Source organism: Berghia stephanieae, chromosome 12 (genome assembly GCF_034508935.2).
Source record: "Berghia stephanieae isolate SIO BIC M18660-M18661 chromosome 12, UCSD_Bste_1.3, whole genome shotgun sequence".
In the NCBI taxonomy this organism is placed as follows: Eukaryota; Metazoa; Mollusca; class Gastropoda; order Nudibranchia; family Aeolidiidae; genus Berghia; species Berghia stephanieae.
The window spans coordinates 4,834,265-4,851,743 of record NC_088371.1 but is presented as its reverse complement, the minus strand read 5'-3'; the positions used below and the strand labels follow the sequence as shown (position 1 = coordinate 4,851,743).

The following is a 17,479-nucleotide window of genomic DNA, read 5'->3' as shown; positions in this document are numbered from 1 at the left end:
GTTGGACTTGGGGTGAGCTCCCAAAGCTGACAGAAGACAGTCGTCATGATGTAAACAATGATGGCAGTGATAGGTAAACATAGCCAACTACACATGTTTTGATACTATCGACGGTATGTGTCTAAGCAAAGAGTGTGTAGGGTAACGTAGTTACCAAGAGCTCTCACTTCTCTTAACCGCAATGCTATTGTTGCGTGCCAGGCGAGAGAGCGAGGTGGGTGTGCTCCGCGTGTATCATGCGCGCTAGGCTTACTGATACAATGAAGAAAATACGAGTAGAAGACGGAAGATGCGTGGCTTCACCAAAAGCGGGAAGTGAGAGCTCTTGGTAACATAACAATCGTTACCTACACGCTCTTTGGTCAAAGTAAAATCCCCATGCTCTACCACTTGATCAATAGATAGTATGCGCTTGGCCAAGAAGCTCATAACATTGCCATCCGGAAGTATAACGGACCAACACACAAAACTGTGTGTATCCATGAACGTTTACAGTCGGGTTAATACAGTTCAGTGAGCATTACTCATAAACGCGGATGGCAAAAAACAATAACAAAGACCTGAGTGACGTCATCTTCGAACTATCAATAGAACAAACTCAGAAAACAATGTGTAAACTTAAAAGTTTATAATAAAATGATCGAGATAATCGTGGGATAATTAGTCACCTATTTGGCGGTATAAAAATAATAACAATGAGCAGAGAGAGTTCGAGTTTATTCACGTTATTGTTTATAGATAGTTCGAAGATGACGTCACTAAAGCCTTTATTGTTATATTTTGCCATCCGCGTTTGTGAGTTATTCTCACTGAACTGTATTAACCAGACTATAAAAGTTCATGGTTACACAGAGTTTGTGTGTTGGTCCGTTATACTTCCGGATGGCAATGTTACGAGCTTCTTAGCCAAGCGCATACTATCTATAGATAGTTCGAAGATGACGTCACTCATGTGTTTGTTATTGTTTTTTGCCATCCGCGTTTATGAGTAATGCTCACTGAACTGTATTAACCTGACTATAAACGTTCACGGATACACACAGTCTTGTGTGTCGGTCCGTTATACTTCCGGATGGCAATGTTATGAGCTTCTTAGCCAAGCGCATACTATCTATTAACAACACTACTATGTTTGCCCGAGCACGTGTGAAGGTTAATTGTGCCCATCCCAGGTTTCTGGAAGCGATCCTATGAATAATTTCGCCAAAAGATTCTTAGTTCCCCAGGTGATAGATGGCTGAATAGCCTTCATATATGAAGAGATGAAGGCTAACTGCTAACAATAAGCACTCACGGATCAAAAGGGCAGGAGATCAAGAGGGGAGATAGGATAAAACGCGGTGCACATATTCTTCTTAAATGTGTCGGTGCTTGATATATTCATTCGGAAAGTGAACATTTTGGATTTGCATTTAAAAAAAAGATTCACTTTCTGAATGAATTTGCTCCCCAGAGTATTTTATTCTTTATTTGAAGTAAATCGGGTGATTTTTTCATGACGCTATGGTCAGATATATGGGAAAGATATCCAGCAACTTTTCTCAAATGTCATACTTTTTAAACGTGACTAGCTGTAAAAATATTTAGAAGTGAAATTAAGCCTTGATATTTCCCGAAAATGTAGACCTAGAAAAAGGGCTGATTTAATCATTTATGACAAGAACTCATTTTTGATATTAAAAATTGACCTTCTAACTGGACTTGGCAATATCTCGGTTCAAAGCTTTTCACCATCCGACTGATTATGTCATCCACTGTAACAAATGCCTTCCAACCCAATGACTGATTTACCAAGACATCCATTCTCTTCATTGAAAAGAGAGAAATTTTATTTCATAGCCGCATCTGGTCAGATATTCCAAGCAAATGAATTGTCGAAATACCCAAATTATCGACCCAAAATTATCAAAATATTCACAGTTATTATTCAATTTGCAATAAATATCATAATTCATTTCTCATTTTTTTTCACACAATTTCTTCCTTGTAGCAATACCGAAAGTACTGGATAACGGCACAGTGGAAGTAAGTAAGGCCTATGAGACGCCTATTTCGCCTGCGACATGGTTACAAGTGATCTGGTTGGTGGTTTATGCATGGATGGTGAGTCTATAGTGACCAGAAACCCCATAACGATTTTTAAAAAAAAAATTGAGCTTTTAATATAGAGCAATATCCACTACTACTTTTTAAATTATCACCATAATCACCAACACCACCACTGCTATTTATTACGACTTCTATTACTACTAATACTATTATCGCCACTATTACCACCACCACCACTACTACTACTACTACTACTACTACTACTACTACTACTACTACTACTACTACTACTTTTTAAATTATCACCATAATCACCAACACCACCACTGCTATTTATTACGACTTCTATTACTACTAATACTATTATCGCCACTATTACCACCACCACCACTACCACCACTACTACCACCACCACCACCACCACCACTACTACTACTACTACTACTACTACTACTACTACTACTACTACTACTACTACTACTACTACTACTTTTTTAATTATCATCATAATCACCAACACCACCACTGCTATTTATTACGACTTCTATTACTACTAATACTATTATCGCCACTATTACCACCACCATACACCACTACTACCACCACCACCACCTACACCTACTACTACTACTACTACTACTACTACTACTACTACTATACTACTACTACTACTACTACTACTATACTACTATACTACTACTACTACTACTACTATTACTACTACTACTACACTACTACTACTACTACACTACTACTACTACTACACTTACTACTACTACTACTACTACTATTACTACTACTACTACTACTATACTACTACTACTACTACTACTACTACTACTACTAACTATACTACTACTAATAACTACTACTACACTACTACTTACTACTACTATCTACTACTACTACTACTACTACTACACTACTACTACTACTAACTACTATACTATACTACTACTACTACTACTACTACTAATTACTACTACTACTACTACTACTACTACACTACTACTACTACTACTACTACTACTACTACTACTACTACTACTACTACTACTACTTCTACTATAAAAACTCCAGTTACTTTCATAATTACTGTAATTTACAAGCAAAGTGAAAATTAATCTTTTGTGTTCACAGTTGGTGTGGTCAGTCCACTCCATCATATCGATATGCCGGACATTCTCCGGAGTTCCAGTCTACGTGAGTCCATCCCTGGTCAACGCTCCAATCTTGATGTTTTCTATCGGAGCTTGTGCGACAACTGTTGCCTGGTTTTGTGTATATGACCGTGAGTAAAATGTATCTGTCTCTGTGCTACCTCTTCTCCCTCCCTCCCCCGCCTCTCTCTCTCTCTCTCTCTCTCTCTCTCTCTCTCTCTCTCTCTCTCTCTGCTGACTGTTATAGTACGTTCCAAAATACACAACCACATAATATTTCGATCTGTTTCTCTCAGTGTTATTTATTGTCACGATAAGTTGAATTTGAATACATTCTTTGCTTTTACTAGACCTAATTACTCCTTTATTTCTATCACATTTCGTTGATGGTTGTCGTGTAATGGCATGATCTATATTCCCTTTCCATGTGCTCCAGGTCATTGGCCACTTTGCAAAATGTGCTCAAAATGACCCACATAGTGAAAAGTATTCACAGCTTTTGAAATACCTAGAATCACGATTGGTCATTTTGTTCAGAATAACACATGAATATGTGTACACTTTTCATTAAAAAAAAAAACAGCGTGTTTACATTTGTTTAGAAGCATCCAATCGTTGGACAGCAACAAATCATGGTGGGTTTTTTTGGTGGGGATTTTGGCCATCCACGTTTATGAGTAATTATCACTAAACTGTATTATCCAGACAAAAGATAGTATAAAGTTGACGTCAATCAACTCTTTGTTATTGTTTTTTGCCATCCATGTTTATGAGTAATTCTCAATAAACTGTATTAACCAGACTATAAACGTTCAAGGTTAAACATAAGTTTTGTGTTTTGTTTCGTTATACTTCCCGATGGCAATGTTGTGCGCTTGGCTAAGAAGCTCACAAAATTGCTATTCGGAAATAAAACTGACCAACACAGAAAACTATGTTTAACCTTGAACGTTTATAGTAAGGTTAATACAGTTCATTGAGAATTACTCATAAACATTGATGACACAAAAAAAAACAATAACAAAGACTTGAGTGACGTCAACTTCATTCTATCTATAATCTGGATAAAACAGTTCAGTGAAAATTCCTCATCAACGTGGATGACAACAAAAAAAAACCCAAAAAAACAAACAAAAAAAAAGAACCCAATAACAAAGACCTGAGTGACGTCATCTTCATTCTGTCAACTATATTCCTTTCTTTTCTGATTTTGTTTGCTAGGTGAGTACATCTCAACGGCCACCCTGTTTGCATTGTGTATCACGTGCCTTTCCTGGTCGGCCTACATCCTGTCCCTGTACTCACTGCACGTGAATCTGTACAGATTGGAGAAGGGTGAGCGTCTTAAAGAGGCCTGGCTTCACAGAGTTCTGGTGCAGGTGAGTAGTTAATAGGATTCAGTTAGTAGTTTGATGTCATGTCCTTCCAGCAACGAGGAGCGTGGGTCTAAACAAAGAAAATCGGTACTTTTTATTCTTCATGCTGGCTAGAACTTTTTCACATAGTCTATCTATCATGTGATCAGAATGTGTAAAAGTCAAAAGATGATCAGATTTATGTGTTTCTCCTCCGAATACACTTTTATGCTCGTTTGAGAAGTATTTCATAAGGGCGTCCGCCATTGTTCCGATAGTTTAGAACCAGTTACTAAGTTATTATGCGTCATTCCGAGGGAAGTGACGTCACGACTGTTGAGCCTATTACTCATAAAGATTGATGACAAAAAGCAATAAAAAAGATCCGAGTGATGTCATCTTCATTCTATCTGTCGCCTGGCACGAGGACTTGTTTTTGACGTCATTTGTAGGTTTGTGCTCGGTCCAGTGAGTTGTGAGTAGTTCACAAGAAAAAAAAAAAGATTCCATTGGTTCAGCTATTGAATACGATTCACGATTGTGAGTTGTTTTTGTTGTTGTTGTTGTTTTGTTTTGTTTGTTTGTTTGTTTTTTTGTTTTTTGTTTTTTTTTGGTGTGGCCTGGCCTTGTATTTTGACGTGATCTATAGATAATATGCGATTGGCTGAGAAGCTCACAGCATTGCCACCCGGAAGTATAACGGACCAACACACACACAACTGTGTGTAATCATGGACATTTATTATAGTCTGGTTAATACAGTTTAGTGAGAATTACTCATAAACGCGGATGGCAAAAAAACAATAACAAAGACCGTAGTGACGTCAACTTCATTCTATCTATAGTCAGTGGCAGACTATGCTTTTACGAAGGCTACTATCTGACGAAAGCGTTTGCATGTAGCCATCGTTAACATATAGATAGAATGAAGTTGACGTCACCTCCGTCTGAGTTATTGCTCTTTGCCATCCACGTTTATGAGTAATTCTCAATAAACGGTATTAGCAGACTATCAACGTTCAAGATTACACAAAGTTTGTGTGTTGGTCCGTTATACTTCCGGATGGCAAGATTGTGAGTTTCTTAGCCAAGCGCACACTATCTTTTGCCTGACACTATCTAGAACCGTGGCCTTCGTAAAGTTATGGCCTGATACTGACCAAAAAATGACGTCAAAATGCCAGCCTTTTGCCACAAAAGAAAACAAATCGTGAGTTGTATTCAATAGTTCAACCAATGAAATAACTTGTTTCCATGAGCTCTACTTACGACAACTCACTTCTTCTTCTTCTTCTTCTTCTTCCAGTGTCATCTCATGGGTTGGGGTCGACTTGAAATGACACGCCAATCTTCCCTGTTGACGGCTTGCTGACTGCATTCGGCTGCCGACAATCCTGTCCATGTCTTCACATCATCTATCCAAGTTCTTGCTGGCCTGCCTCTTCCTCTTTTCCACTCAACTCTACCCTCAAGAATGTCCTTGTTGACAGTTTGATGGCGTCTTAGGTGTCCAAAATACCTTAGTTTTCTTGTTTTTATTACTTTCATTAGGGTCGGTCTGATATCAAGAATGTCACAGACTTCTTGATTTGTTTTCTTTTCTTTCCAACTGATTTTTCCAAGGCGACGGAAAGTCCACATTTCAAAGGCCTCAATTCTTTTCTCTATTTGTTTGTTCAAGGTCATGTTTCTGAGCCGTAGAGAAGTGCTGAGTGGACATAACATTTGAGTATTTTTATTCTCGTTTTCATCTTCGTTTGTTGCGAAGTTAAAATGTTATTCAGTTGGCTGAACCTCGACTTAGCTATAGCAATCCTGTTTTTCACTTCCAGTTCATTCTTTCCGTTGTTGGTCATTGTCTATCCAAGATATTTAAAAGAATCTACTTGTTCGATGTTTTGATTATTAATTTGGACTTTTGCGATTTTTTTCAGGCTTCTTTGACATGACCATTACCTTCGTCTTTTGAACATTCATCTCTAGACCCTTTGCTGTACTCCAGGTTTACTTGATTTGCAAGGATCTGTAGATTTGTCTCGTTCGATGCCAACAATACTGTATCATCTGCATATCTCAGATTATTTATCCTCCTACCTCCAAAGAAAAAATTATACACATGGAAAAGCCCCGGGGACTGGTGTAGAACTCAAATAGATCACATTATGATCAGGAAAAGGTTTCGCAACAGTGTAAAATCGTGCCAAACATACCCGGGAGCTGATATCAATTCTAAACATAACCCACTTATTGCAAAGCTAACGTTAAAGCTAAAGAAAATTAAAAAACCAAAGATATTAGATAAATTAGACATCGATCGTCTAAAATGGTCATCAGAATTGCAGGAGAAATATAATGTCTCTGTTTCGAACAGATATGATGAACTACTTATTGAATCACAAGAACAATTCTCACAAGCAAATGCAATTGAAGAAATTGATATAAAATGGAACATATTCAAAGACAGCATAAAATTCGATAATAAGGATATTCCAAAGAAGGAGAAAAGAACAAGAAAGCAATGGATGACACCAGAAATTTTGGATCTCATGTCAGAACGTAAACAAATGAAGAACAAATCAGAGTATGAAGCGCTGAATAAGAAAATCCAACACAAACGTCGCATAGCAAAAGAAAATTGGCTTAACCACAAATGCAGGATGATCGAAATATTTGGCCTAGATGGAAAAGCAGCCCACGAGGAAATAAGACAGATTTCGGGCAAAAAACGCACCACTAACAACAATAACTGTATTAAAGACAAGAATTGTAAAATATTATTTGAGAAAGAGGATATAAAGGAAAGATGGTGTCAATACATTGCCGAGTTATTTGATGATGACAGGCCCCAAATACCTTTGCCAGGCAACACTGACGGTCCTCCAATACTCGCATGTGAGATAGAAAATGCATTGAAAAATATGAAAGATGGCAAGGCTGAGGGTGAAGATGGCATTGTAACAGAAATGCTAAACATTTTGAAAGAATTCTCAATTGTGAAACTAACAGATCTCTTTAATAGTATTTACAATACAGGCTATATTCCAGTCGAACTTGCCAAATCGGTTTACATCACGCTACCGAAAAAACCAAAGGCGACAACTTGCAGTGATTTCCGCACAATAAGTCTGATGCCCCATGTAACTAAATTATTATTGAAGATCATCCTAGAAAGAATCAGGTCTACCATCGATAATGAAGTTGGCGATGTACAGTTTGGCTTTAGAAAAAATAATGGGACAAGAGAAGCAATTTTCTGTTTAAATAATATCACACAAAAATACCTTGATCATCAAAAAGAAATCTATGCATGCTTTATCGGTTACGCAAAAGCATTTGATAGGGTACAACTCACTAGGCGGTGCAAAAAACAAAAACAAATAATGACGTCAAACTGCCAGTCCTTTTGGATTTCAGCATCAGGCTATAACATAACGATGGCTACGCTAGAACACTCTAGGACTGGTAGTTTGACGTCATTCTTTAGGTCTGTGTAGCGTCTAGTGACTTGTTGTTAGTAGAGCTCGTGGAAACACGTTATTTCATTGGTTGAACCATTGAATTTGTTTTCTTTTGTGGCAAAAGACCGGCGTTAGGATGTCATTTTTTTTGGTCACTATCAGGCTATAACTTTACGATGGCTACGGTTTGTACCTCAAACGGTAAATGTTTCTATTGCATCATTTTGAAACCTTTCCCCGTTTTACATTTTGTTTCACTAGTAAAAAGCCCGCAATTTTGCGGGGAAAGAACTATTTTCATTCGATACTGTACTCACCATCATTTATTGAGGGCAGATTGGTAAACAACGTTGTCTGTGTAATTTGGTATATCTTCGGTTGATTTTTCTGTGTGGCCCAACATGAAGTATCAACGGTGAAAATACAAATTTAAAGAATACTGGGATGTAGGAGCTTTCGGAATGTCTCCCCTTTACTTAACTTATGGAAAAACAAACACCCTAGCACCTTTAATAACACTTATGACTAACCTCTCGAGCTAACCCTGATAGTAAAAAAAGAATCAAAATGGCGACTGAAATACCTTCATGTGATCAAGTGAATAATATCACTATGAATGCCACGATTTGCTGAAAAATGCCAACACACACACACATGTATACACCATACACAACACACACACACACAAACATACACACACACACACACACACAAACATACACGAAATTAGAACATACTACTACATAACAAAATTGATCACCGCTAAATCAACAACACAACGGAAGTAATAATAATACTTGATGTCATAAATAGATGACGCAAATTGACAACTTTTTACAGTGTCAAAATTAGTTGATTTTGAGAGCCAAGTGCCGTCGGTACATATTTTATGATATTATCTGTTTGACTCAACGAACTTTCAAACTGACTTTAAATTATAAAGGAAATCAAGTTATCTGTTTATCTATCTGTGAAAAATACATTTCTAATTTTCAAATCTTTCAGTAGAGTTGTGCGCCGTATCAATTTTTTGATTGACTCAAATAAGCACAATGTTCTCCACAATGCTATATTTTTTAAAGAAAGGATTTTGTGTCTTTTCTTGAATGTCTTAGAACGGACTGGCTTTGCTTGGTATGTGGTCATTCTTTGTGACAACCGTGAACTTGTGTACGGCTTTGATCCATAACCAGGACATCTTGTTGGATGAGGAGACTGCTGGAGTTGTAAGTCGTCGTTATCGTCGACGTCGTCGTCGTCGTCGCCATCATCATCATCATCATCATCATTACATCGTTATCATCGTTACCATCATCATTATCATCGTTATCATCATCATCATCATCATCATCATCATCATCATCATCATCATCATCATCATCATCATCATCACCATCATCACCATCATCATCCTCAACATCATCATCACCATCATCATCACCATCATCATCATCATCTTCATCATCTTTATCATAACCCACCGTCTCAAAACGCTATTATGTCGGGACGAATAGGGATCCGAAAAGTAAATTTAGAAATCAATCAATGAGAGAAACTAACGTCAAATGTATTGCAACGTCGCCATCGTTAAGTTATAGCCTGACACTTAAACCCAAAAAAGACTGACATTTTGACGTCATTATTTGGTTTTGGCACCGCCTAATGAGTTGTCGTTAGTAGTGCTCATGGAAACAAGTGGTCCCAATGGTTGAACTATTGAATACAACTCACGTTTGTTTTCTATTGTAGCAAAAGACTGGCATTTTGACGTCATTTTTTGATCACGGTCAGGCTATAAATAGTAAGCAGATGACGTCACTCAGGCCTTTGTTATTGTTTTTGCCATCCGTGTTTGTGAGTTGTTCTCACTAAACTGTATTAACCAGACTATAAAAGTTCATGGTTACACAGAGTTTGTGTGTTGGTCCGTTATACTTCCGGATGGCAATGTTGTGAACTCCTTGGCCAAGCGCATTCTATCTATAAGTTATGATGGCTACGATTGCAACGCAAGACATTACATAGTATTTATAGATAGTTCAAAGATGACGTCACTCAGGTCTTTGTTATTGTTTTTTGCCATCCACGTTTATGAGTTATTCTCACTAAACTGTATTAACCAGACAAAAACGTTCATGGTTACATATATAGTTTTGTGTGTTGGTCCGTTATATTTCCGGATGGCAATATTATGAGTTACTTAACCAAGCGAACACTGTCTATAGATAGAATGTGCTTGGCCAAGGAGTTCACAACATTGCCATCCGGAAGTATAACGAACCAACACACAAACTCTGTGTAACCATGAACTTTTATAGTCTGGTTAATACAGTTTAGTGAGAACAACTCACAAACGCGGATGGCAAAAACAATAACAAAGGCATGAGTGACGTCATCTGCATACTATCTATATCTAGCTGGCGGATATTATAATTTTTTTAAAACTAATCGCGTAGAATCAATATCAGATTAAGGAGATGGGTCAATATTTATGCAAGACCCTGGACGGTGTCCAACACTGAGGTTAGTCACTGTCAAATTCAGGTGTCGCTATAAGTCCAGCATCTATAGATTTTTTAAAATACACAGGTATATATATATAATAGTGTGTATGTTGTATTAAAATAAACGGACTTCTGACACTGTGAGTGCGTATCCATCGATAACTTATATATAGTATGCACTTGGCTAAGAATCTCATAACGTTGCCATCCGGAAGTAGAACGGTACAAAACTTGAGTGTAAGCATGATCGTTTATAGATAGAACGAAGATGACGTCACTCCTGTCTTTGTTATTGTTTTTTTTGCCATACACGTTTATGAGTACTTCTCACTAAACTGTATTAACCAGACTATAAAATTTCATAGTTACACATAGTTTTGTATGTTGGTCCGTTATACTTCCGGATGGCAATGTTGTGAACTTCTTAGCTAAGTGCATACTATCTATAGTCTGGTTAATACAGTTTAGTGAGAATTATTCATAAACGCGGATGGCAAAAAACAATATCAAAGACCCGAGTGACAACTTCGAACTATATATTGATAGAATGTGCTTGGCTCAGAAGCTCATAACATTGCCATCCGGAAGCATAACGGACCAACACACAATACATTGTGTAACCATGTTCATTTATAGTCAGGTTAATACAGTTTAGTGAGAATTACTCATAAATGCGGATGGCAAAAAAACAATAAAAAAACCTGAGTGACGTCATCTTCGAACTATCTATAGTCTGACACTAAGCGTGGCCTTCGTAAACTCATGGCCTGACCAAAGCCATCGATAACGTATTGATAGTTCGAAGTTGACGTCACTTAGTTATTAGTTATTGTTTTTTGCCATCCGCGTTTATGAGTAGTTCTCACTAAATTGTATTAACCACACTATAAACAATCATGATTACATACAGTTTTGTGTGTTGGCCAGTTATACTTCCGGATGGCAATGTTGTGAACTTCTTAGCCAAGTGCATACTATCTATAGCCTGACACTGTCCAAAAATTTACGTCAAAAGACAAGTCTTTGGCAGCAAAAGAAAACAAATCGTGAGTTGTATTCAAAAGGTCAACTAATGGAATCACTTGTTTCCTTGTCCACTACTATTGACAGCTCACTGAACGGTGCAATAACCAAGAAAATGACATCAAACTATAAACCCTGGTGGGTTCTAGCGTAGCCATCTGTTAAGTTATAGCCTGACACTGTCCAAAAATTTACGTCAAATGACAAGTCTTTGGCCGCAAAAGAAAACAAATCATGAGTTGTATTCAATAGTTCAACCAATGGAATCACTTGTTTTCATGAGCTCTACTAACGACAACTCACTTGACGCTGCACAAACCTTTAAAATGACGTCTAACTGTAAGTCCTGGAGGGTTCTAGTGTCAGGCTATAAGTTAACGATGGCTACGTCCGTAGCCATCGTTATGTTATAGCCTGATACTGAAATCAAAACGGACTGGCAGTTTGACGTCATTATTTGGTTTTTGCACCGCCTAGTGAGTTGTCGTTAGTAGAGCTCATGGAAACAATTGATTCCATTGGTTGAACTATTGAATACGACTCAGGATTTGTTTTCTTTTGTGGCAAAAGACTGGCATTTTGACGTCATTTTTTGGTCAGTATCAGGTCATAACTAAACGAAGGCCACGCTTCGTCCCACTAAGACTCATATTTTGACGTCATTTTAAGTTTGTGGACCGTCTAGAGAGTTGTCATTAGTAGTAGTCAAGGAAACGAGCGATCTCATTGGTTGCTCTGTTGAATACGACACTGAGATTCTATACTATAGTCCCGTGGAGAAAGGTCCTTGTAATAGGATTCAATCGTCTGGTGTCACGTCCGCCCAGCAACCAGCAGCTTGGTTCTAATCAACGAAAATCGGTACTTTTTATTCTTCATGCCGGCTAGAACTTTTTCACATGTTATGTGATCAGAGTGTATAAAAGTCAAAACATGATCAGATTTATAATGTTTTTTTTTCTCCTCTGGATACACTTTTATGCTCGTCGGAGAAATATTTCATAAGTGCGTCCGCCATTGTACCGATAGTTTAGAACCAGTTACTAAGTTGCTATGCGTCATTATGAGGGAAGTGACGTCACGACCATTGAACCCTATTACTCTTTTTGTCCATCAATCAATGGATTGAATCTGGTAGAGAATACATTCACTCAATAGATTAAGGAATTATATGGTTATACTCTCATGCTACCATTACCAAAACAATACCAAAACAAAGAAGACAAAAATAGACGCTTGGCATGATTAATTACGTCCATGATGAATAAAGAGGAAACATTGCAAATAATAATAATTTCTAGATAGTATGCGCTTGGCTAAGAAGCTCACAACATTGCCATTCGGAAGTATATCGGACCAGCACACAAAACTATCATGTGTAACCTTAAACGTTTATAGATAGAACGAAGATGACGTCACTCAGGTCTTTGTGATTGTTTTTTGCCATCCACGTTTATGATAACTTCTCACTGAACTGTATTAAAGAGACTATAAAAGATCATGGTTACACATAATCTTGTGTGTTGGTCCGTTATACTTCCGGATGGCAATGTTATTAGCCTCTGAGCCAAGCGCATTCTATCTTTCGTCAGGTCAATACAATTTAGTGATAATTACTCATAAACGCGAATGGCAAAAAGCAACAGGGAATGAGATTAGCGGAAGAGTAGCGTCCCTTGATTGGACGTCACCGGAGAAGAAGTTATTATAGAGAGAACGTCATTATTGTTCGCGCATGCGTCTCTCGTCCTCACTTCCTGTGAAACCGCGCGGTTAGTTAAATAGTTTCTCAGCGATCTTTAAGTTGACGTTCTCTATGTAAGGTGACGTCCAAAAGGGACGCTACTCTTCCGCTAATCTCATTCCCTATAACAAAGACCTGAGTGACGTCAACTTCATACTACCTATCCTTTCTATTTTCCCCCAGATTTGTCTTTCCATCGTGGCATTCTACCTAATACTGCACGTCATACTGGATGTCTCAGTCATGGATAAATACGCCAGGTAAAATCATAAGATAAGATAAGATAAGATAATATTAACTTTATCAATAAGTTAACTTTATCAATCAGTTAATTTGAAAATTCCCATGTAGTAAACGACAATGTTTACATACATTCATGGCATCGACTGCTACTGTAAATAAATCCAAGGATACACATTTCATAGTAGTTCTTTGGACACATTCGGTCCACGGAGCTGGAGTTTATCTCGGTTTCTGTAGCTGGAATTTGAATATAAGTTTGCCCGAGCACGTGTGAAGGTGTGTCACAAATTTCATGTTTTGACTGGTCAAAACTCTACTGGTTAATCGAAGGAGAATAACTCATTTGTCTTAAATTAGTTGACTTGGTTTGGGATGACTTGGTATGAAGACAGAGCTCTTCAAAAATCAAGGGACTGAACTGTATAATAATAATTATCAAATCTCTCAGTTATCAAAATTATCTCCCTTGGATATAATTGCATCCACTCTATAGATAGTATGCAGATGACGTCACTCAGGCCTTTGTTATTGTTTTTGCCATCCGCGTTTATGAGTTGTTCTCACTAAACTGTATTAACCAGACTATAAAAGTTCATGGTTACACAGAGTTTGTGTGTTGGTCCGTTATACTTCCGGATGGCAATGTTGTGAACTTTTTGGCCAAGCGCATTCTATCTATACTTCATTCCTGTTCATAGATTTATACATCAAGGAGGTGACCAACAACCGTATTTTTGCGAGTACACTTAATGAATATCATCAATTTCCAAGTCAAGATAGTTGTGGTGCCCGAAGCTGTAGCTTTGCATTAATTTTGCTTCGACTCTGTAAGTCTTTCAGAGACATTGAGTTCATGAAACTGGAATTTATCCCCGTTATCTTAATGGGATGATAATCTATCGCAAAGTACTTTCCACCAGAACAAACAGACCCAGCTACCCAAATCACTGCTTGGTGGACAAAAAAACAACCTCGACGGCATCCAGTGGGGATCGATCCTGGTCCCTATTCGTGTGAAGCAAGTGCTCTACCAGCTGAGCTTCTTTCCTTTAACTATAATGGCCACGCTCTTGGGTGCGTGATGTATTCTTACACCAGAAGTTCTGAAAAAGTGCGTATGAAACATGCCATAAAAGCAAGAAAAAAAAACATTCAAGAAAAGAAATTCTGACTGTCTCGACATTATTTATTTATCGTGCGGCAATGTCGTGGTCTAGTTGTAAGACATTCGCTTTCGGATCGAAAGTTCGAGCTGGGTTCGAGCCTCGCGCATAATTGAGTGAGAAATGACTCTTTAATCACTTTCTCTAATCGTACTCTCGCTGTAAAATGAGTACCTGGCCGTTAATAGAGTTGTCTCTGTCCGAAAAAGATTGTAATATTGTCTAACAGGTGTCATGTCTCATCCTCCATGTTAAGTGTTGCTGTTGGCCAGGGACCCTTTGTAAAGCGCTTTGAGTAAGTTTAGTGGACATTGCGCTATATAAAAATAAACTCAAATAAGCTCATTTTATTTCCCAGTCGAGCCAGGCTGATTTTTCGGGATTAATTTTTTTTCTTGTAGTTTTCTTTCTTGCTTTATCTTACACCAGTTGCTGCTCCCTAATTTGTCATTATTAAACATCACTCGGGTCTTTGTTATTGTTTTTTGCCATCCGCGTTTATTAGTAATTCTCACTAAACTGTATTAACCAGACTATAAACGTTTAAGGTTACACATAGTTTTGTGTGTTGGTGCGTTATATTTCAGGATGGCAATGTTGTGTGTTTCTTAGCCAAGCGCACACTATATTAGTCTGATTTAGTGAGAACTACTCATAAACATGGCTGGTTAAAAACAATAACAAAGATCTGAGTGACGTCAATACTCTTCAACAGTCGTAACGTCACGTCCTTCCTATTGACGCATGGTAACTTTGTAACACTGGCTCTAAACTATCGGAACAATGGCGGACGCCCGTATGAAATTTTTCTCCGGCGAGCATAAAGGGTATCCAGAGGAGAAAAAAAAATAACACATACATTTGATTATGTTTTGACTTTTACACATTCTGATCACAAGACATATGAAAAGTTCTAGCCAGCATGAAAAATGAAAAGAAAGTAATGATTTTCTTTGTTTAGAACCAAGATGGCCGCCGTTGCCTGGCGGCGTGACATCAGACTATTGAATCGTATTTCCTTCTTCTTCTATTCCAGATACACGTGTATCCAGTATGTGATTCCAGTCGTGGTCCTATGTGCCATGATATTCCGCAAAGACGCCTGGGAGAGCGATGGCGTCATCTTCATCCTCCTAGCCACACTCGTGGCTTTTTCCTTCCTGCAGATCATGATAAAAGCCGCATGCGTTGCCCTACGAATTATGGCGTCGTCAACATCGATTGATGACCTGAGTGGAGACAGCGTGTTGACGCGAGATGATCCTGCTTACATGTCCTCGTCTTCCCTGGGTTACTACCACGCTAAAGATGCTCATTATTTATATGGGAACTGAATGCTGAACAAGCATCAAGAATGATGTCTATAGGGAATGAGATTAGCGAAAGAGTAGCGTCCTTTGATTGGACGTCACCGGCGGAAAAGTTATTGGAGAGAAAACGTCTGTTGGTTGTGCGCATGCGTCTCTCGTCCTCGCTTCCGGTGAAAGCGGCATGAGACACTTCACCGAAAGCGAGGACGAGAGAGACGCATGCGCAAAACCATTTTGAGGTTCTCTCTGTAAGGTGACGTCCAATCAAGGGACGCTAATCTTCCGCTAATCTCATTCCCTATAGAAAGGTCAGCGATTAATTTATAGAATCTCAAACACACTTCATTTAGAACCATCCGTTAGATATGTTAGGGAAACCCGCCAGGTATGGCCCAATCGTGGGCATCGTTAACTTGTAGCCTGGCACTGACCAAAAGAAAAAGAAAACAAATCGTGAGTTGTATTCAATAGTTCAACTTATGGGACTACTTGTTTCCATGAGCACTGCTAAAAACAAATTGGGTTTTTCTTTGTCAGGCTATAACTTAACGATGGCTACGGCCCAAGACACTTTGGTTGGAATTGTCAATAGAGATGTTAGGAAACCCGTTAGTCATGGCCCGACATACTTCATTTAGAACCTTCAGTTAGAAATGTTAGGAAAAGCCGTCAGTTATGACCGTTACATAGTGCAGTTAGAACCATGAGCAAAAAAAGAATAGGAAACAAGTTAATTATGGCTACTAAACCAGCTAGAATCATTAGCTAGAAATGTTAGGAAATCGTCTGTTACTGTTCTGGTCTTCACTTCATTTGGAATCATCAGTTATAGATGTTAGGAAACCAATCAGTTATGGCCCTATACGCTTCAGTTAGAACCATCAGTTAGAAATGTTAGGAAACCAATCAGTTATGACCCTATACGCTTCATTTAGAACCATCAGTTAGAAATGTTAGGAATACGTCTGTTATAGTCGCTACACGCTTCAGTTAGAACCATCAGTTAGAAATGTTAGGAATACGTTTGTTATAGTCGCTACACGCTTCAGTTAGAACCATCAGTTAGAAATGTTAGGAATACGTCTGTTATAGTCGCTACACGCTTCAGTTAGAACCATCAGTTAGAAATGTTAGGAATACGTCTGCTATAGTCGCTACACGCTTCATTTAGAACCATCAGTTAGAAATGTTAGGAATACGTCTGTTTTAGTCGCTACACGCTTCAGTTAGAACCATCAGTTAGAAATGTTAGGAATACGTTTGTTATAGTCGCTACACGCTTCAGTTAGAACCATCAGTTAGAAATGTTAGGAATACGTCTGTTATAGTCGCTACACGCTTCAGTTAGAACCATCATTAGATGTTAGGATACTGTATCGCTACTTCATTAGACCATCATAGAATTGATACGTCTGTTATAGTCGCTACACGCTTCAGTTAGAACCATCAGTTAGAAATGTTAGGAATACG

At 38.2% G+C, this 17,479-nt stretch overlaps 1 protein-coding gene across 1 annotated transcript in view; it reads left to right on the top strand.

Annotated features, from left to right (window-relative positions):
* LOC144958338 (uncharacterized) overlaps window positions 1–16,725 on the top strand; it is a 24,106-nt gene extending 7,381 nt beyond the window's left edge. The window contains exons 3-8 of the mRNA XM_078890257.1: window positions 1,991–2,103; window positions 3,190–3,340; window positions 4,431–4,588; window positions 9,138–9,248; window positions 13,477–13,553; window positions 15,736–16,725. Coding sequence (XP_078746383.1) covers window positions 1,991–2,103; window positions 3,190–3,340; window positions 4,431–4,588; window positions 9,138–9,248; window positions 13,477–13,553; window positions 15,736–16,033 — 908 coding nt within the window. The 3' untranslated portion in view covers window positions 16,034–16,725. The remainder of the gene's footprint in view (window positions 1–1,990; window positions 2,104–3,189; window positions 3,341–4,430; window positions 4,589–9,137; window positions 9,249–13,476; window positions 13,554–15,735) is intronic.
* The last annotated feature ends 754 nt before the right edge of the window (window positions 16,726–17,479 follow it).